Below are 19,222 nucleotides of genomic sequence, written 5' to 3'. Positions count from 1 at the left end.
GTTGCTCATCCCACACCCTGGAATACTCAGGGGGCTCATATTGGTTTAATTTACTAGCTCAGCTTGGATTCTCCACTTGTTGACAGTTATGTAAAAACGCAACGTCTGGATGTCTGGTTTTGCTTTAATGGAGAGCAGGTGCAGTGCTGGACTACTGACAGGAAAAACTGTGGACAATCTCAATATTAGGTCAAAAAAAAAAAAAAAAACCAACAAAACTATTGAGCCTGGTGTGATAATGCTATAGTCCCAGCACTAGGTAAGTGAGTTTGAGGCTTGAGACCAGCCTGGGATACACTGGGAGATGCTATCTCAAAAAGCCAATTAAGGTAAACTTATTACCTCGAGGTTATGGAGATCCCAATGAGCCTAAGCTGAAGGGAAGTATTATCCACAAGTACTCTAGTGTTAGAAATTACAGACACAAGATCAGATCAGATCCACTTCCTGTTAGGAGCCTGTGGTATTCCCAATTGTTGGACCAAAGAACTCAGCCTTGCTGCTGTGGACTTTTCTTGGGACAAGTGCCTTACCTGTCCCGTGCTGCTTCCCACCTAGACTCACAAAAGCCCTCTCCAACGTACCTCAAATACTGGCCAGTTCCACAATTCAATACTCTTAGGGAAGAGTTGAACCCTTTTGCCTGATAAGTTAACAGAAGGAATGAACCATGTCCTTTGCCATGCAGGATTCCTCTTCTGGGGAAGAAAATAATCAGTTACCTGCCACTACATGAGCAAGGGTCTGCAGAATGTAAGTGGTTTGAGAGATACAGTGTGAGATGCTGTAGTGGTCACAACTTCCCTTGGGTTGAGATGTTTTTACATATGCTATTTTATACTCTCTTGCTGCCTGGAGAAGCCGGGAATTTCTTAGGGGACCATTTGCAAAAACTGGTGTGTGTGTGGGGGGAACTGAAATAGCAGCTTCGGCTTTGTTTGGAACCAAATCCTGTCCTGTCTTTGGAGTTTTAAATCTTTCACCCACTGCCTTACGAAATCGGTCGATGGAGGTCTTGGCAAGCACAGGACTACAAGACCCCCACCACTCCCACACCTCACATTTCTAGTCATAAACACGCAAGCTATGGAAGCAAATTATGGGACAGGAATCACTATGACAAGAGACGATAAAAGTAGCGGAGCAAGTTTTGAATGACGGATGCAGGCTTTCCCTGACATCGATAGAGCCGGTAGCCACAAGACCCCAGGCAGAGGCTGGCTACTTTGTTGTTCTGCCCCATATTTTTGGGAAATCTGTACGTGGATGTGGACAGGAAAGCTAGAAATCCAATGTGTCCTTTATTCCACCAGGTAGGCACCCCTGGGAGCCATATGCTGGCTCCCTTGTCAGCAGGCGGATGGAAGGTTCTCTGGCTCCCGGCTGGGAGTGGGCTGGGCAGTGGAGATGCTAAGCCAAGGCAGAGTCCTCAGCACTGAGGGGGGCAGGGCTGAGGAAGGAGGACACAAGTGGAGTAGACGGTGAGGGGCCTCAGAGGGCTTATTCTGGGCGGTCTGAGGTGACAGGCATTCCCCCATGTCCACCAAGGTAGCTGGGAAGAGGTGTAGCTGCTGCTGCCCATGGTGGTACAGAATCCTTCTGAGGTCTTTGCCCTTTGTCACTGTAGCTAATGTTGTGACCAAGAGGAGGCCGCTGAACTCACCAGGAGCCCCATCTTTGGAGATGAGCTGTTGGAGCATTAGGAATTAGATGGAAGTGGAAAGGAAGGCCAAGAGAGCAGCTGAGAGGCTGCCAGCTCAAAGGAGGCTGAGAACTGTGCAACCAGGTCCCTAGGTGTCCAGTGGTCCTGAGGGCAAGGGGCTGACAGACCCCTGGCCTGGCCCCACTGAAGATGAGACAACTGGGGCAGAGGAAACTGGCCACTTGCCTAGGAGATGGAACTTGGGCACCAATAAAGAGCTGCCACCCTCTGTTCTGCAGTAGTCTCAGATGGCCTGCCCAGGAAGGAAACGTGGCCAGGGAGACAGGGCTTATTGTTGGGATATCATGGTGAGTGCCCAGTCCAGGAAAGCCCCTGTGATGTCCTGTAGGAAGAGCCAGGTCCAGCGGGCAGCCTCACCAACCTGTGTCTTCACACAGTCCCAGGTCACCTCACCTCTGGGAGAGAAGGAGAACATTTTGAAGTCAGGAAATGTGTGTGTGGCTGCATCAACTCACAGGACTACAATGCTGACCCACAACCTTCATCCCCGAGTATCCGAGAGTGAACAAGGGGTGAGGAAATGTGACAGACTCAACAGGGCTGCCTCATCCCTGGGGGCTAGGAGTGGAGCCACGGGGTGGTGGGGCTGCAGGGCCCCAAGTAAAGGTCCTACCTGCACGCCTTGTGGCAGTGCTCCTGGGCCTGCACCAGGGCTGACAGCAGTAGATGCCACACTGGCAGCAGCACGCTCTGGTAGAGGAATAGTATCAGCTCCCTCAGAGATTGGCACAGCTGGTACAGGACATCAGGGAGCTGGACCACAAGGAATGGCTGGTCAGAGCACCCAATGCAGCCAATCTAGGTCCTGAACGACTCTCCCCAGCTCCCTACCACTGCCCCTTCCCAAGAATTCTGCCTCTTGTAGGACTGGCACCCTGTCCAGCTTACCCTCTGGGAGAGACCAGTGAAACTGTCACCAAACCAGGAAAGGTGAGAGGCACAATGGGCAGAAAGGAAGCTGAGTGTGGCATTGGTGTGGGCCCAGGCTAGCTGCAAGCTGGGCTGAAGCATGGTAAGCAGGTAGGAGCTGCAGGCTGGCAATGTCTCCTCTAGCCAGCTGTTGAAGAGGTGGAGGGGAGAAGGGCAAGCTCTAAGTTTCCTCTGGCTAGCTTGGCTCTCAAAGCATAGCCAGGGAAGGGAACAGGAAGGGAAAAGAAAACCACAAGTACCTCCTGATGTCTACATCCACCCTGTCCACCAGCCCCACCCTGAACCCCAAGCCTTCTCTCTTTCACACCCTGGCTCTCCTTCTCTACCTGGGAGCAGCTCACCTGTAGCCTTGTAGGCTGTAGGAGTAGAGTTTGGTACACACTTGTTGGCCAGCAGGCACGACACCAGACGACTGAAGCAACTGACCGGTGAGGGAGGCTGAGTAAAGAAGCTCTGTGAGCTGGGAGGAGGGGGGCAGGGACTTGGGGAGACACCATTGAGTTCTCAGGTTGCAGGGCCAGCTCCAGGCTGACTGGAACAGGCTCAGAGGACAGCACACAGGCCTGCAGGGCTGTGCCAGGTAATCAGGAGGAACAGGACAGCAAATTGGGCCCAAACCATAGGACTTAGAAAGCCTCAGGTCTGAAAGTCTGCTCTTCCATTTACTAGCTCTAATAGTAAGCTATTTTAAATCTTCAATTTCCTCTGGAGTTTAAAGGACACAACACCCACTCAGATGAAGTTATATGCAACCAACTGTGTATGTGTGTGTGAGCACATGTGTGCACATGCACACATGCTGCAGATTGGGGCTTGAAGTCAGGGCCTCATATTCTCCCTTGGTTTTTTCACCGAAGGCTGGTGCTCTGCCACTTGAGCCACATCGCCACTTTTGGCTTTCTTCTGGTTAACTGGAGATGGGACTCTTTTGGATTTGTCTGCCTGGCTGGCTTCAAACCAGGAACTTCAGATCTTAGCCTCCTAAGTCGTGTGAGCAGAGCCAGGCGCATAAATGTGTTACCACTTCCCTGGCGCATGGTACCAGCCAAAGTGATGGAAATGTTATGTCTACAGATAGACAAATCCATCAAAGTTTTTTCCCCCCTGAAGTGTTGAGAGCTTTGCAGGGCAGTGAGTGCGGGTGCCACGTCTAGCTGTGTGGGCCACCACTGTGTGCTCTTCCAGTCACTGCTTACCCTGGAAAGACCTGTGTGACCACAAGTCATGGCACAGCAAACCTACAGCAAAGACCAGCAGCAACAGGAGTAGCCGGGTCCAGGGCGGCTGAGGGCCCCGTGCATGCTGTAACAAGCCCTGGAGGACAGGGGGAGGAAACAGTGGTTAGAGGGGAGAGAGGCTGGTCCTTGCTTCCTGCTTCAGACCCCAAGCCAGGCCTTTAGGACGAGAGTCAGGCCCACACATCAGACATGAGGTAATGGGGGTTCCAGACAGGTAGAGATGTGAGCCAGACCCAACCTGGGGTGTGCCAAGACATGCTGCACCTTGCAGGCTGCTTCACAGGTGACGGCATGTGGGTTGCCCTTATTTAGCAGCTCCTGGTTGGTCAGCTTGAAGGACTGAATGGTTTCTTGCAAAGACTTCCGCACCTATAGAATAGCACAAGTTAGGTTGTGAATAGGAAATCTGGCCTGGGAGAGACTCCTGCTTCTACCCTATTTCATGTTCCATGCCAGGTACACAGAAAAGGGAGGGCAGTGGCAAAAGGGAACCCAGACACCAGAAGAGGCTCAGCCTCCCATCCTCCCAGGCCCTCACCTTCTTGGGGATCTGCTCCCAGGTCCTGAGCAGGTGCTCCAGCAGCAGGCTGTGGGTGAAGAAGGCACAGCCCTTTAGTCAGGCAGCCCACTCTGGCCTTCTTGCTGCTTACGAGACTCTTGCAGGCTGAAAGCCGGTCCCACTGCCCCAAATTGCCAAGCAGCTCTCAAGGGTAAAGTTCCCACTTAAGTTGAAGCATGAGCCTCTAGAACAATGACCAGTGTTGCCCTTCTGCTTCCAGGACAGGGACAGGCCAGTCTCAGGATGGAAACACGAACTGGAGTTTTTCTATGTGGGTCAGAAGCAAGCAACCCCACCCCCCACATGCCTGGACTGTGACAGGTGCTTGGGGTACAGCTGCCTCCAGACGCTGGTGCTGAGGGGGTCCACGGTCAGGCATTGGGTCAGGCTGCTCAGGAGCTGCACAGGGGGACAGAACAGAGAGTGGAATGTGCTGGGGGCTCAGGTTGGTAGAGGAAGAGTTCTGAGAGGTCATTATGTAACACACCCACCCAGAGAGTGCAGAAATAGTGTCAGGACTCACAGTTTTGAGACTGTCAAGGGGGCATCGGTCGGACTAGGGCTCAAAGATCATGCATCCATAAATGACAAAGCATCAGAGATCCCACACACCTGATCCATTGCCTTTCCAGACCCAGGCTTGTGAGGGCAGAGCACAGGGTGCAGGGAAGGCGGCTGCAAGAGCACCTTGTAGAAATGCCAGGGAAATGGGCTTCAAGAAAGGCAGGACCCTGGCCGGCAAGCAGGGCCCACCATAGCTGATCTGGCCAAGGAAAAGAAGCCTCCACCAATTCTTTACCTCTTTCTTCATCCCAGCCGGACAGCTAGGGGTGGCTCTGGACAGGAAAGAAGGGAAGTAGGTGTGCAGGGTAGATTCCGGCTTTGCTCCAAATGCTAGCACCTTCAGTCGGGGGTAGAGCTGACACAGTTGCTCCTGTAGGCTAGGGAGGTAAGAAGGGCCAGGCCCTGGTGAGCTGTGCCATGTGACCGTTTTGCCTGCTTGGGAGGCTATACCCTGATACGCTGGTAGAGGAGCGATTACTGAGGGCCTTGTGAGGGCTCTAATTCTTTTTACTCAGACTCTGGAAAACCCGTGGAAAGCCACACACCCTTTCCCTAAGAAAATACCATATGCCAATCACTGATGGGCCCATACAATTTCAGGGGTTCACCAGTCCCTTGAAGCTTCCCTTTTTTTTTTTTTTAAATTTTGTTTTTGTTGTTCATGGGGATTGAACTAAGGGCCTGGGTGCTATCCTTGAGCTCTTTTGTTCAAGGCTAGTACTCTACCACTTGAGCCACAGCTCTACTTCTTCCCCATTTTTTTCTTTTTCTCTTTTTAGTCAGTCATGGGCTTGAACTCAGGGCCCAGGCACTGTCCCTGGGCTTTTCTGCTTAAGGCTAATATTCTACCACTTTGAACCACAGCTCCATTTCTGGTTTTCTGGTAGTTAGCTGGAGATAATAGTTGCACAGACTTTTTGCCCAGACTGGCTTTGAACTGTGATCCTCAGATCTCAGCCTCCTGGGTAGCAAGGATTACAGGCGTGAACTACCAGTGCCTGGCTAAGCTTCCCATTCTTTTTTGGTCCGATCATGGGGCCTGAACTCTGGGCCTGGGCGCTATCCCTCAGCTCTTCAGCTCAAGGCTAGCGTTCTACCACTTGAGCCACAGCGCCACTTCCGGCTTTTTTTCCCCTGCTTATGTGGTGCTGAGGAAGCGAACCCAGGGCCTCATGCATGCAAGGCAAGCGCTCTACCACTGAGCCATCTTCCCAGTCCCAAGCTTCCAATTCTTTAACTTCCCAGGTTGTGACTCTCAGAGCTAGTGTGTCTGGAACAGAAGGGAGGGGGATAAAATTCCTGGGCCTGACATTGCACTGGGATCTTTTCCTCGCATGTGTCCCCCAGAGCAGCCCTACCTGGGCGTTAGGGAGTTGTTGGGCATATAGGCAAAGTCCAACAGTGGGAAGAGGTCCTTGGGGCCAATCACGCCAAAGCCCTTGGTAAGATTGGGGTGCATCCTGTGGGATAGGAATAAAGGTATTTTGTTTTTGTTTTAAATCATGATCCCAGCTAAGCCAACATTAAGAAAAAGGGCATAAATGCTACCCTATCCCTTAGGCCTTAATGGCTCTCTTTCCTTCCTCATCATCACACTCAGAGGTGAGAGAAGCTCGCGTCCATGGAGGGAGACCAGGCTCATAACATCCCATTTTGCTGCAACAGCCTTCTATGGAAACCCCGGGCCTTCCCTCACTGTTCCCCACACTTACAGGAACAGGCGATCCAGGTACGCAATAGCAAAGGGAGACAGAGACTTGATGCCTAGCACGGGCAGCATGATCCCCAGCCACACTGACAAGACAAAGGTCAGAGAGGAAGCCTTAGGCTGATACACAGGAAACACCAAGTGACCAGCTCTTCTGGCCCTACTTCTCTGTTACCTTTCAGTCCCTCGGTGAGACTGGAAAAACCTGCTTGCCCCATGGCCCACATGATGGTCAGGCATTTGGCTGGTCGGCTCTGGTGGGATCTTAGCAATTCCAGGAACTGGTTGGGGAGGACAGGTTGAGATAGCATCAGAAATACCCTAGAGCCTACCCCATGGGAAGAGAGATGTTACCTGGGAGCGCAGGGAGCGCTGAGTGACATGGTGTGCTATGGCAGTGTAGTGCAGTGCTTCAGAGCACAGCTCACTCACCAACAGCTTCGGCCATGGACTGGCTGACCAACCCCAAAAAAGTCACTCAGTCTCTCCGGCCAATCCCACCAATAAAGTATGGGTCATGGCAGTACCTGCCTCGTGCATATTCCCAGCAGGTACACATTAAGTGCTGGCCAGCTTGTGTTATTCCTGTGCTGCAGGGTCTTTCACCATCACACAAAGGAGCCAGGTCTACAGATTCTGCCCAGACTCCCCAGTCCTGGCCCTGATATCCCCACCCAGGGCTCACCTTGGCCAGGTTTGCGGTGGCAATCTTGGGCCTATCCTGCAGAATGGCCTGGATACAGATGCGGTATCCATGTAGTGACTCCCCTGAAGAGACAGATGTTCTCAGACTTACTTGCTGTTTGTGGTGATCTCCTTGTTCTCATAGTTGTGATCCTAGCACTCAAGCTCAAGGAGTTCTAACCTCCTCCCTGTCCAAAAAGACTGTGAAAATTAGTACATTTCTCTGTTGGATACAGAAGAAAAGGAACAGGCTACCAGATGGTTACGGCTCACAGGTCTCCCCCTCACCTGGTGTCTTATCCAGCTCTTGCAGCATGGTGAACAAACAGTGGTCAAAAAAGAGCTCCAGAGACCCTGCCGCCTTCGTCAGGAGCCCTCGGATGATCCCACGCAGCTCCCGGCTCACCAGGCTGTAGGGATAATCTGGTGCCCGTTGGGCTCTATATAAGTGCTTGGGACCCTGGTAGCTTCAGAACACTGCCTCCTGAGTGGAAGCAGAGGTCCTTGTGCTGAGGCTAACATCCTCCCTCTCCCAAGAAGGCCCAGCCAACTTACATAGCCACACATAAACCAGGTGGGGGGCACTGGGCTGTTAAAAATGCACAGCCCATTCAGAATTTCCTTAATCCTGTCTGAGCAGAGAAGTTGGGTAACTAACCATGTGTGTGCTGGCTCAGGGTGGGCTCGCTACGTGGGGCCTGGAGCTTGTAGTTGAGATAGCTGGCTAGGTCCTTCAGCCATATGGAGGGGTTCCCAATGAACACACTCTGGCTCTTGTCCAATTCCTTCTGCAGAGCTGCCACATCTAGCTGCCAAGGACACATACTTCAATGGTGGGTTATAAGTGAGGGGAAGGGAGGCCAGGGAGGTTGGGAAAGGGGCTGAAAGGAGGGGGTGGGAAGGACCACAGGTTTCTGTTCTGAAGCCGAGGAATGTTGAATGCCACAGTTCTGCTGCATCCAGATCTTGAGAAAGCATGGGGCAGTGCAGCTGAGTAGGCTAATCTCAACTTCCTGGTAGGCCTTTCACATGTTCAAGGGGGAAAAAGCCAGAGGACAAGATGGGATGTGAAAGATCACTGCTTCAGTGAGAAAGGGAACCACAGCCAGCTTTCCTGTCCCCTTCCTGGTGTCTCCAAGAATTTCTTCTCACTCATCTGTGTTTCCATATAAACTTCCCATTTGTTTTCTATCTGAAGTGCAAACATTCTTTTCCCCTTGGCCTTTCTATCTTTTTCTGAACTACTCTCAACTGAGTGTTCAAAATCCCACAGGTCCCACACCTGCCTGACTTCCCACCCCCATCTTCTCTGTACTCAAATTTCAGATCCTTCCATGCCTGGAGTCTAGGAACACTCACAGCTTTCATTGCCTCCTCCAGGCTACGGAAGGGGCCCTGCTTCTGGTTCTGGTTGTTCAGAGTTGCCACCTTCTTTGGCTGCTTCTTGTTGGCTGGTTTCTTAGGCTCCACAGCAGGGGGTGGAACCTGTTCCTTATTCTGCCGCTTCATGATTTTCTCAAAGCCTCGCTCATAAAGGGTGCTGGTGGTCTGGATTGGAGCTGGGGTGAAGACAGAGAAAGGGGGGGGGGGTGACAGGAAAAGCTGAAGTCACCAGAGCTTGGCAAGGACAGTGGCCCCTTCTCTAACAGCACATAATTCATCTGCCTGGAGAAAAGTCAAGGCATCTTCTTGCTTGGGGGCTGCTCAGGAGCACCGTGGCCACCTGGTGGCTGTTTTCAGTCACCACAGTCTGGCTCTTGCAGACTGGACAAGTTGTTTCGTGGGGTTTTCCCCACTCTCCCTCTCTTTTTGAAATCAGAGATGTCAGAGTGTATGGGAATCCGCAGAGGCACTGATACTGAAACCTGGCTTCTTTGGTGCCTGGCTACTAGTCTGGGAGGGCAGGCTTTCCATCCCATTTCCACCCCATTTCCTCCTGATTCCCACATGACAACTCTATAATCAACAAGTAGCAAACTTTCTCCACTCCTCGGGACACCGAGGGCACATATGCCAACTGGGACTAACTCCTGGTGGGTGCTGAGTGTGTTCTTTCGCTGGGTTACTGTCCGTCCCGGCCCGGCCTGCGGGCTACTTGAGAGGCATGGTGTAGGATCCAGAAGCCATGCCTCCGCCCGACGCTCAGCCCGGGGACCGGCGAGGGCCCGGACAGCTGGAGCCTGAATCCCAGTCCACTCCGACACGCGACGCTGGGCCAGGAGTCCGCCTCGCTGGGGCTCCGTCCACCCTTGTGTGCGGAGAGGACGGCCACTCCCCGTGCGCCATTTGCCAGGTGGCCGGGGGATCTGCCGGCAGACGCAGGCCCTCGCGGGGCGAGGCGAGCACGGCGATCGCGAGCTGCTCGCCACGCCCGTCCCGCCCCGCAGGCCCAGGTGGGCGGCGGCCGGTACTCACGGGTCAGGTCGTATTTCCACACTCCGTTCGCCTCCCCGAGGGCCCGACGGTCCCCGCCGCCACCTCGACCACCGCCGCCGGCCCTAGGCCGCCGGCTCTTCTTCACCACTTCCCAGCGCCCTCCACCTGCCGCTTTGGCTGCCATGGCTCCAGCCCTCCACCCGGCCACCTCCCGTTTTTCCGGTCGGCGCGGGCGCCGCGCGATGCCACGTCTTCTAGCTGCCGCCGTGAGGCCGCCTGGGACTTGTAGTTCTTTTGCCAGTCACCGCGAGGCAGCCTGGGACTTGTAGTCTTCCCACCGCGTTCCCTGCGGGGCTTGGGGCTAAGCGGCTCAGCCCAAGTTCCCAACTCCTGCTTGGACAGCCACGAGGGGAAGCGGGCAGCTTGCAAAAATCCTTGACCCAAGCCGGGCGCTGGTGGCTCACGCCTGTAATCCTAGCTACTCAGGAGGCTGAGATCTGAGGATCGCGGTTCAAAGCCAGCCCGGGCAGGAGAGACTGTGAAACTCCTATCTCCAATAAACCACCAGAAAACCGGAAGTGGTGCTGTAGCTCAAGTGGTAGAGCGCTCGCCTTGAGCTGAAGAGCTGAGGGATAGCGCTCAGGTCCAGAGTTCAAGCCCACGACCGACCAAAAAAAAAAAAAAAATCCTTGACCCAGTACTTGCTGCACCCGTCCTTATTACTGTCTGACTTGGAGATAGAGCTGTTTCCATTTTTGTTGCTTTTCCAACGGTGCGAAAAGAATGGGCTGGAAATAGTTTGCACCTGGAGAGTGTTTGAAGCTTAAATGGTTCTTTCTTTCTAGAAAGGTGCTAGCAATTCTGTTGCTAATGATGAAACTTTAGTTTAGTGGGCAATACAAATCTAATCTATTGAGAAAGAACCCGAAAGTGTATGGATTGAAGGGAACAGGCAGACTTTGGGAGGGCCTGAAGTGGAGAGGCCCAAAACACTGATCAGAATTTCTCTGATGAGAGGCAGAGAAAAGTCTGGAATTGCCAGATCAGGTTTCCCTTTCAGGCAGTGACAGAACAGGTGCTGGCTTCTGCCATTAAGTGTCCATCTCAAGTTGCAGATATGGCAGGGAAGTGGTCATTCCCAGACTGTGGAGACCCTGCAGCCAGGTTACTGCTCAGATGTTCACATCCCCGGAGTGCAAATTCTTAAGAGAATGCACAGCTAAGGGACTAATAAAGTCCTCAGATACAAAGTTAAGGAAGGCTTTCTGAAGGAGACAACAGTTAAGTTAAATTTCGAGGAAAGGAAACATTTTCATTGCTAGAGGATTAGGGTGAGAGGAGAGAAAGTTTGAATTCTATAGGTGTATTAATTTAAGCAAAGTCCTAGAAGTGGAGAACTGAAAGTGGTGTAGTATGATAGTAAGCTATGAGATTTTGGAGGTGATGAAATTGGAAAGGAATCTGAACCCATGCAAGGGCCTTGCCTTCCAAATCTGGACTTCATCCACCAGGCCCTGGGAAGCTACTGGGAAGGTGGCATGAACTACTCATTTTTGGAAATGAACAAAAATTGGTTGGAAGGATGAGTTAGGCAGGGGATATGCACCATCCTTCATCCATGACTGGCTTTGCCTCAGGGAACTGAGATGGAATGATTTTTGGGTCAAGGAATATAATTAATTTCTCAGCTCATTCGTTCATCTCTACTAAGAGGGCAAGAATAAGCCCCTTCTTTGTTTGATCTCTGCTGTGTCTCACGTATGATCACAGAGAGGCCCTGTTTGGGGAAGAGAAACAGAAATGGCTTTCCTTAGAGGCAAAGCAGGGGCTGCTCCCCAATGGAGACATGCATGATGGATGAGGAAGGGACTTCTCTTTTCTAGTTCTTACTGGAATAATCTGGAAAGTTATCCATTATAACTTGGCATGTAGGGGATAAAAGAAATTAGAAGTGACTTTGTATCCATAAGCTCTGGCTATTTGAAGAATTAAACATTGGCTATTGAGGCACTCCTAGGTAAGTACCCACATGAAATTTGGGACTCAGAAGATGTTGGTTTAAGAGGTCAGGTAGATGTCCAATGTAGGGACACAAAGAAGGGTAAGATCATTTGATCTTTATAAGAGTTTTCTATTGCTTACGTAACAAATCATCACAGGCTAATTAGGCTTAGAACAAAACAAATTTATTATCTTAGAGTTCCGAACAAGAGGAGTCTGGCTCACATTTTTTTTGGGGGGGGGGTCCGATCATGGGGCCTGAGTTCTGGGCCTGGGTGCTGTCCCTCAGCTCTTCAGCTCAAGGCTGTGCTCTACCACTTGAGCCACAGCGCCACTTCCCGCTTTTTTCTTTTTGCTTATGTGGTGCTGAGGAATCGAACGCAGGGCCTCATGCATGCAAGGCAAGCACTCTACCACTGGGCCACCTTCCCAGCCCTGGCTCACATCTTGATGGGCAGAATAGAATCAAGGTGTCTGTGGGAATGTGCTCCTGAGGCCAGTGCATTCGCCTTGCTTCCTTAGCTTCTTGAGGCTGCCTGCATTCCCCAGCTCTGGCTCTTTCCTATCTATCCAGCAACAGCTGGTCTATTCTTACATCATATCATTCTTCCTCTCTTTTGGATTCTTGTGATTATTTTGTCTTTCTCCCTTCCCCCCAACCCCCATGGATAATCCAGCACATTTTTCCCAAGGTCCATGGAATGGTAGTTTATATTCCACCCATAGCCCTACTTTCCCTTTGTCATGTAATTTCACATATTCACAGGACTATTATAATTTTTGTTGTTGTTGTTGGTCATGGGGCTTGAACTCTGGGCCTGGGCGCTGTCCCTCAGCTCTTCAGCTCAAGGGTAGCACTCTACCACTAGAGCTACAGCGCCACTTCTGGCTTTTACTGCTTATGTGGTGCTGAGGAATCAAACCCAGGGCCTCATGTATGCAAGGCAAGCACTCTACCGCTGAGCTACCTTCCCAGCCCTACATGTATAATTTTTGTGTGTGTGCTGGTATTGGGGCTTGAACTCAGGGCCTGGGTGCTTTCCTTTACCTTTTTTGCTTAAGGCTAGCATTCTACCACTTGAGCCACAGCTTCACTTCTGGTCTTTGGTAGTTAACTGAAGATAAGAGCCTCACAGACTTGCCTGCCTAGGGTTGGCTTCAAACCATGATCCTCAGATCTCACATTCCGGAGTAGTTAGGATCACAGGCATGAGTCACTAGCACCTAGCTGACATGGACAGCTTTTTTTGGGAGAGGCATTGTGCTGCCTACCATACTCACTTTATGATCAAGATAGTCTAGGCCTAAAGTTGAACGTTAGATAATGCAGAAAATGACTCCTTTAACCTTGCATAGACTACATTAAATTCTTTTAATATTAGGCAAGGGAATTAAAAGTCATCAAAGCCAGGTGCTGATGGATCATGCCTGTAATCCTAGTTACTTCAGAAGCCTGAGATCTGAGGATTGCAGTTCAAAGCTAGCCTGGGCTAGCTTTTTTTTAACTCACCAGAATTAAGGCACTAGCCTTGAGCAAAAAGCTCAGGGACAGTGCCCAGTTGAAGTCCTACAACTGACCAAAAAAAAAAAAAAGCCATCAAAGTAAATAAATGTAGACAAGGAACTCGGAGAAAAACAGGATAAGGTCTGTGGGGGTTGGTAGGGGTTAGAGGTCAAGTTCGGAATGACCAGACACAAGTTGTTTATTTGACTTGTGCTCTAGAGTCAATGGAATAACGGTGAGGGTCTCTGAGAAGGGTTCTTGGGCAGGCCAAAGAAGCGATAGTTACAACTCCATCTTGGTCAGATCCAGGATGGTAAGGAGACTTCTGTGAGGGCTAGCCTAAAGCTAGAGGAACTCTGGAGGTCCTATCTCTGTGGTTTCTGGTGAGTACTGAATCAGAAGTCAAGAGGTCTGAATTCTAGTTCGGATTTCTACCACCCTAAGCGAGTCACATCCCTCTCATCAGTCCCTGAAGGCTGATCTAGGTGACACAATGTGCTCACATTCACTTTAGCATACTTCAAGCCAGGAGGCTTCCAGGATCTTGGCTGCTTCGACTCTTTTCCAGCATCTAGCAGGTACTTAGACTCGCCTTTGCCTAAAAGCACTCATTCCTCACTTGGGCCTGCAGATATGGCCCTCCAAGAGGGTCATAGAAAGCAGGAGGAAAAGCTTGTCTTCCCTGTCTCCATTTTGATCTCAGTCCTTGCTCTGAGCCATTGCCTCTGGAGTCACCTTGCAGCCACCTTGAAACCCAGGAAGGTCAGAACTGATGGATAACACCTGTGACAAGTCTATGCTGACCCCCTGCAAGGCAGCCATGACTTTCTCATGGCAACCAGGCCCCACCTGATCATCCTGAAGTGACAAACCAGACCAATCTCTGACCACCTGTGACTAGTTCAGCCTAATAGTTGTGCATTCCTCTCACCTTGCCTCAATTCTTACTTGATTAGAATCTGTAGCTTATGTTTGTGCCCAAAGCTGGTCTGGCATTCTTACTTTGCCTCTTCCTGAGGTATGCCTATCTTGTTCTTCATCACTATGCATCTCAGCATATTTGGCGTACTGGAGCTAGGGGCTAGACCTGGCAAGTGGAATACTTGGAGCTGGGGCCTGTGGCCTAGAACGGGAGGAAACACTGGGAATGTGGCCTGTGTGGATGAGGCAGCTTTTCTGACTTGCTTTTTCCACTGGAACTTATTCTTAGATAACAACCACTCAGGGGATGAGGTGTAGCTCATTGGTAGAATGTCTAGTGTACACGAGGCCAGGAGAGAGAGAGAGAGAGAGAGAGAGAAAGAGAGAGAGAGAGAGAGAGAGGGGAACAGCACCCAGGACCCGAGTTCAAGCCCTATGACCAAAAACCCCCAAACAAACAAACAAACAGAAAAAACAACAAAGAGAGAAAGAAAGATTGATTGTGCCCTCTGGGCCTCAGTGCTCATGGCTGCTTGTTCTCTGAACCCTCCCAGTCTGTCATGTGAGTCCTTGTCCCCAGCTGCAATGCTGCTGTGACAATGGGTGGGGATCATCATACAGTCCAACTGGCCCAGAGGCACTGGAACTGAGCACTTCTCCACCAGGCACTCCATAGCCCCACAGCTACTTTCCAGGCTGCCACTGACCCAGCACAGGTCTTGACTCCGTTCCTCCTCAGGAAGTGGGCTCCTTTGCCTTCCCTTAGACTCTTGTCACCAGGGTTGAGTTAGGTCTAGGCAAGTCTAGTGCTAGTGGCTTCTGATGGCTCTCCTGTATACCATCCCCTCTGGAGCAGGAAAGGACAGAAGTGACCAACCCAGACTCTCAGCTGGGGTTCAGTCAAGGGAGACATACCACAGACTTTTTACCACACAAGTTTATTTAAATAAAAGTGGACACATATGTAGGCTGGTGCCTGAGGGGCGGGGGTTGGAGGTGGGCAATGGGGGCAGACGGACAGTGGGGGCCAGGCAGAATCTGTGTGGTGTGAACCAGGCTTCAGGAGGGAGCTGTTGGGGTCTTGGGGCAGTGCTGGGGCCTTGGTGCTGGGGTAGGGGGTGAGCCTAGTGCCAGGAGGTCATTTCTGTCCCTTGTTCCCCGCCTTCTCTCTGACCCCCACACCCATAGCACCGCCTCCTCAGCCCCTCTCCCTCTCCTGACATCAGCCCTCCACTCAACTAGTAGGAAGTCAAAAGACAAAATAAATAAGAATCAGTGAGTCCTGCCCTGGCCTTGGCCCTGGGGAGAGGGGAGCCAAGCCAGGCACGCTGCCCCAGCCCTGCTGTCAGCCCTGGAAAAGAACGGGTAAAGTGCAAGGACAATCCAGTAAGTAAAAATATACCAATGACTTTGTCAAATATACAGCTGCTGGCTGTCGGGTGGCAGCAGCACCCTGGGAAGTGTTGGCCGACATAGCATAGAGACAACGGAAATAAATAGGGGCGGGGAGAGGGCAAGGGTCCTATCCCCCTGGGCCAGTGCCACTTGGAGGACCTGGATGGGCCTCTGCTTGCTCACCTGCCCCAAACCTCCCAAGCCCTGCTTGCCCGGCTCCCCCATGCTGGGGCACTGACACAAAGCACCCGCAGGCCAAACTGGCTGTAAGGAAAGGATTATAATGTGGGGGTGGCATGGGGAGGGGAGGCACGGGGAGCCGCGCAGTCAAGCCGCCCTCAGTACTCGTCCTGGTCTTCCTGTTGCTGTTCTTCAATCTCATCATCCTCAGGGGGTGCAAATCCCTCCTGGATAGGGGAAGGAGAGGGACAGAGTGAGCCAAGGCCAGGATGGGAGTATCAGCTTCTATAGGTGGCCTAGAAGCAAGGGCCAAGTGCCCAGGAGCCCAGAGTTCCAGTCCTTCTTTCCCTGCTAATACTGCAAGGCACGGTAGTGAGGGCAAGGTGACAGGGAAATTAGAAAACAGACATTATTTAAACAAACAAACAAACAACCCTCCCCCCAAATAAAGCCTGGTGCCATTGGCTCATGCCTGTAATCCTTGCTACTCAGGAGGCTGAGATCTGAGGATCACGGTTCAAAGCCAGCCCAAGCAGGAAAGTCTGTGAGACTCTTATCTCCAATTAACCACCTGAAAACTGGAAGTAGGGCTTGTGACTCACTCAAGTGGTAGAGCACTGGCCTTAAGCTGAAAAGCTCAGGGACAGAGCCCAGGCCTAGAGTTCAAGCCCCACGATGGAGCAAAAACAAAACAAAACAAAAAATGATATCTAGACTCAGGAGTTGTGACAGAACCAGAAACTCAGGCTGAAAAATGACCAGAACAGCAAAGATCTGAGTCAACTATTTAACAAGGAGCAGACCTAAATTCCTTCTACCACCCTCTCTTCTCTCTTAGATGTTAAATGAGTTCCACTGCCTTTAGGTAAGTAATTGGGTCTCAGGCAGAAAGGGCTTTAAAAAAAAAAAATCTGTGGCCAGGAAGAATTACCACCCCCTCCCCTTAACCCCTGAAAAAGACCACAATGAACAAGTACCTGTGTCTCAAGACCCTTTGATTGTAAGGGGCTACTCAGATCCATTATCTCCATGCTTGGGTGAATATGACCCAAACAGGATAATGGGGAAATCATTAGGTAACCATATAGCTAGGCGGCCAGTTTTGAACTGAAACCCAAGCCCAGCTTTGGAGCATAAACAATAGAGTTCAAGGTCACCCACTGAGCCTTAGCTCCCATCTTCTGCCTGCTCTTTCCTTTTCTTTTTCCCTGCTGTGTCTTCCTGCACTAAGTAAATTCTGCTGGCTATTACTTTGAGGATGATTTCAAAATAATTTTTGTCATTAGCCCAAGACCCTGGTGGGTGGGCTTGGAAAACTGAGTTGAGTGTTCCCTTCTGCTGGGGAGATTTTTTTTTTTCTGAATACCTTCCTGGTGCCGGGCACCAGTGGCTCACACCTGTAGTCCTAGCTACTCAGGAGGCTAAGATCTGAGCATTGTGGTTCAAAGCTGGTTGGGGCAGGTAAGTCTGTGGGACTCTTATCTCCAAATTAAAAGCACTGACAAGCTCGAAGCAGAGCTCTGGCTCAAGTGATAGAGCACTAGCCTTGAGTACTAAAGCTAAGGGACTAGTTTAAGCCCCAGGACGAGCACTCTCTCACAAAGAAATACCCTCCTGGAGACAGCTGTATGATACCCTGTACTGGTGATGTCATCAGCTGTAAATATTCTCCAGTCCAACTCTCCAGTCCTACTGTGTTTCTGGTCTTGATGCAGGGCCAAAGTTTGGGAGGAGCCAGCAGGCTTGGGGTGGGGTGGGGGGAGGCTCACCTCAGTGGCATAGAGAATGCCAATGATGCCCGAGATAACAGGGCTGTTTTCACTTTCATGTTCTTGGCAGATGAGCTCAATGTCACGAAGCTTGCTGAAGTAGAAGTCACGTTCCTTCTCCAGCCCATCCACTGTCAGCTTCAAATCCAGGAGCTGCTCAGGCAGAAGGCAGTGTTTAAATCAGCTGTCCTGCGTCTCCTCTGCCTGCCTGCCTGCCTGCTGCCTCTTATCCCTGGTCACTCCGTAGGGCCTGGCCTTTATGCCCAGAAGATCTCAGCTACTTTTAACCAACCCACTCACCTGCTGATTGAGTTCAAGAATCTGGGCATCCGTCTCATGGCCGCCATTTCGTGCTGATGGGGGATTCTTCCGGAGGATACAGGGTGGGGCCACATTGCTCAGTCGGCCAGAGGTCTGCATGTTCTTGGGGCCTGTGGGGGACGTCCTCTGTGGAACTGCCCAGAGGAGAAGAGTCAGGTGAAGCCACAGCAGGAGTCAGCCTGGTGTGAGGACTGGGGGTGGGGGTGGGGGGCAGGCCCATGCGGTAGGCAGGCACTGCCCCGGGGGAAGGGCATCTACATCTAGGCCTCAAGCCTTAGCCACATACAATACTACAGCAACTGGGCAGCCTTTGGCAAGCCTGGGAGCACAGGGCCACTAGAAAGTAAAGGAAGGGTGAGGGGCTGGGGTGCAAGGCAAGCTGGCCTGGGGCAGGCACACTGCGATGCGAGACACGGGGATGGCAGATTTGGGAAAGTAGGGTTTGGGAGGGGTCAGGGCTCTCTTATACTTATGGCCAGAACCTGAGGGAAAGGAGCTGGCCCAAGGTTTCCCCTCACAGAAAAGCCCAGGTCCAAAGCCACTCTCAGTGAAACCCCCGCCAGCCCCCCCCCTCCCCCGGGCCTATCTTAGGAGGGGCTCTGTTGCCCTCTGCTGGGCTACATGGGTATCTGAGCAATGGCGGCCACCGGCTCCTCAGCACAGCCCACATGCGGTGGCAACTCGCTCTCTATTGCTGCACTTGCTAGACAGCACAGCTGCTTCTAATGCAAAGCAAGCGGTCGGCGAGGACAGGCCCAGGCGGAACAGCAGCGCAAACAGAGGAGGCAGTTCTGCTATGACGGGTCAGATGCGGGCTGGGGCTGCTTTTCTTCTTTCCCTTCCCAGCCTTGTTGTTACCCAAAGCTCTGCCGCTTTTCCCCCACACCCTCTAGCACGCCAACAAAGTGATTGCTAGAAAGTCATCTCTCGGGGACTTTGGGCTATGGGACTTTGGGAAGGGGCAGATAGGATCAAGCTTCGTAAACTCCTGCTTCCAGAGGGCAGGGGTGAGAAAGGGCTGTGGTGCGGGCACCAGGCCCTTGGCCTGATGGACTTGGAGGAGGAATCATGCCAGCTTGCTGCCTCATGATCTTGAAGCAAACATGTCAGCTCACCCTCGGAAACAGAGTGCCCTGGGCTCTTACGGTCGGCTGCCACCATGGGTGCAGGTGGCTCTCCTTTCAGAGCAATTTTTGAAGCCCTCTCATCCCCTTCTGGGACTCCCTCATCTAAGTGGGCAGCAGGCGACGTCATCTGAACTCCGTGATAACAGTCTCCTCCAGGCTGGCAGGGCCGGGCCGGTAGCCAGGGGGGCACTCCTGGCTATGAAGCTCTGCCGGCCCGGCCCC

At 51.9% G+C, this 19,222-nt stretch overlaps 2 protein-coding genes across 5 annotated transcripts in view; both read right to left on the bottom strand.

Annotated features, from left to right (window-relative positions):
* Positions 1-1,282: 1,282 nt before the first annotated feature.
* On the bottom strand, positions 1,283-10,016 carry Tmem214 (transmembrane protein 214). Of its 2 annotated transcripts, none has more exons than XM_070025196.1 (17): positions 9,822-10,016; positions 8,766-8,965; positions 8,065-8,215; positions 7,695-7,829; positions 7,408-7,490; positions 6,898-7,003; positions 6,727-6,808; positions 6,373-6,474; positions 5,250-5,391; positions 4,758-4,849; positions 4,430-4,478; positions 4,156-4,260; positions 3,850-3,967; positions 2,995-3,091; positions 2,612-2,780; positions 2,337-2,476; positions 1,283-2,118 (listed from the first exon to the last, which is right to left on the bottom strand). In XM_070025196.1, exons 1-17 carry the CDS (start codon positions 9,964-9,966, stop codon positions 1,992-1,994), a joined length of 2,043 nt encoding a protein of 680 aa, XP_069881297.1. In that variant the 5' UTR covers positions 9,967-10,016; the 3' UTR covers positions 1,283-1,991. The 2 variants fall into 2 exon arrangements, with proteins under 2 accessions (XP_069881297.1, XP_069881298.1); XM_070025197.1 differs by lacking the exon at positions 9,822-10,016 and adding an exon at positions 8,312-8,428 and having other exon boundaries at positions 8,065-8,211; positions 8,766-8,847.
* A 5,114-nt stretch (positions 10,017-15,130) lies between these two features.
* Mapre3 (microtubule associated protein RP/EB family member 3) overlaps positions 15,131-19,222 on the bottom strand; it is a 57,308-nt gene continuing 53,216 nt past the window's right edge. For all 3 annotated transcript variants that reach the window (XM_070025195.1, XM_070025194.1, XM_070025193.1), the window contains exons 5-7: positions 17,853-18,007; positions 17,553-17,705; positions 15,131-16,010 (exon numbers count right to left, since the gene is read on the bottom strand). In XM_070025195.1, coding sequence (XP_069881296.1) covers positions 15,942-16,010; positions 17,553-17,705; positions 17,853-18,007 — 377 coding nt within the window. In that variant the 3' untranslated portion in view covers positions 15,131-15,941. The remainder of the gene's footprint in view (positions 16,011-17,552; positions 17,706-17,852; positions 18,008-19,222) is intronic.

Source organism: Dipodomys merriami, unplaced genomic scaffold (assembly GCF_024711535.1).
Source record: "Dipodomys merriami isolate MVZ:Mamm:240054 unplaced genomic scaffold, mDipMer1.0.p SCAF_17, whole genome shotgun sequence".
Lineage (NCBI taxonomy): Eukaryota > Metazoa > Chordata > Mammalia > Rodentia > Heteromyidae > Dipodomys > Dipodomys merriami.
The sequence above is the reverse complement of the archived record's forward strand: the minus strand, read 5'-3'. Positions and strand labels throughout refer to the sequence as shown.

Bases quoted from the DNA above. Each gene is read 5' to 3' on its own strand.
- Tmem214 (XM_070025196.1), bottom strand. From the start codon at position 9,966: ATGGCAGCCAAAGCGGCAGGTGGAGGGCGCTGGGAAGTGGTGAAGAAG. The intron at 7,004-7,407 runs GTGAGCCCTGGG...CTCCCCAACCAG, and splicing joins CCACCGCAAACCTGGCCAAG to TTCCTGGAATTGCTAAGATC. The intron at 2,781-2,994 runs GTGAGCTGCTCC...CCTCTTCAACAG, and splicing joins TACAGCCTACAAGGCTACAG to CTGGCTAGAGGAGACATTGC.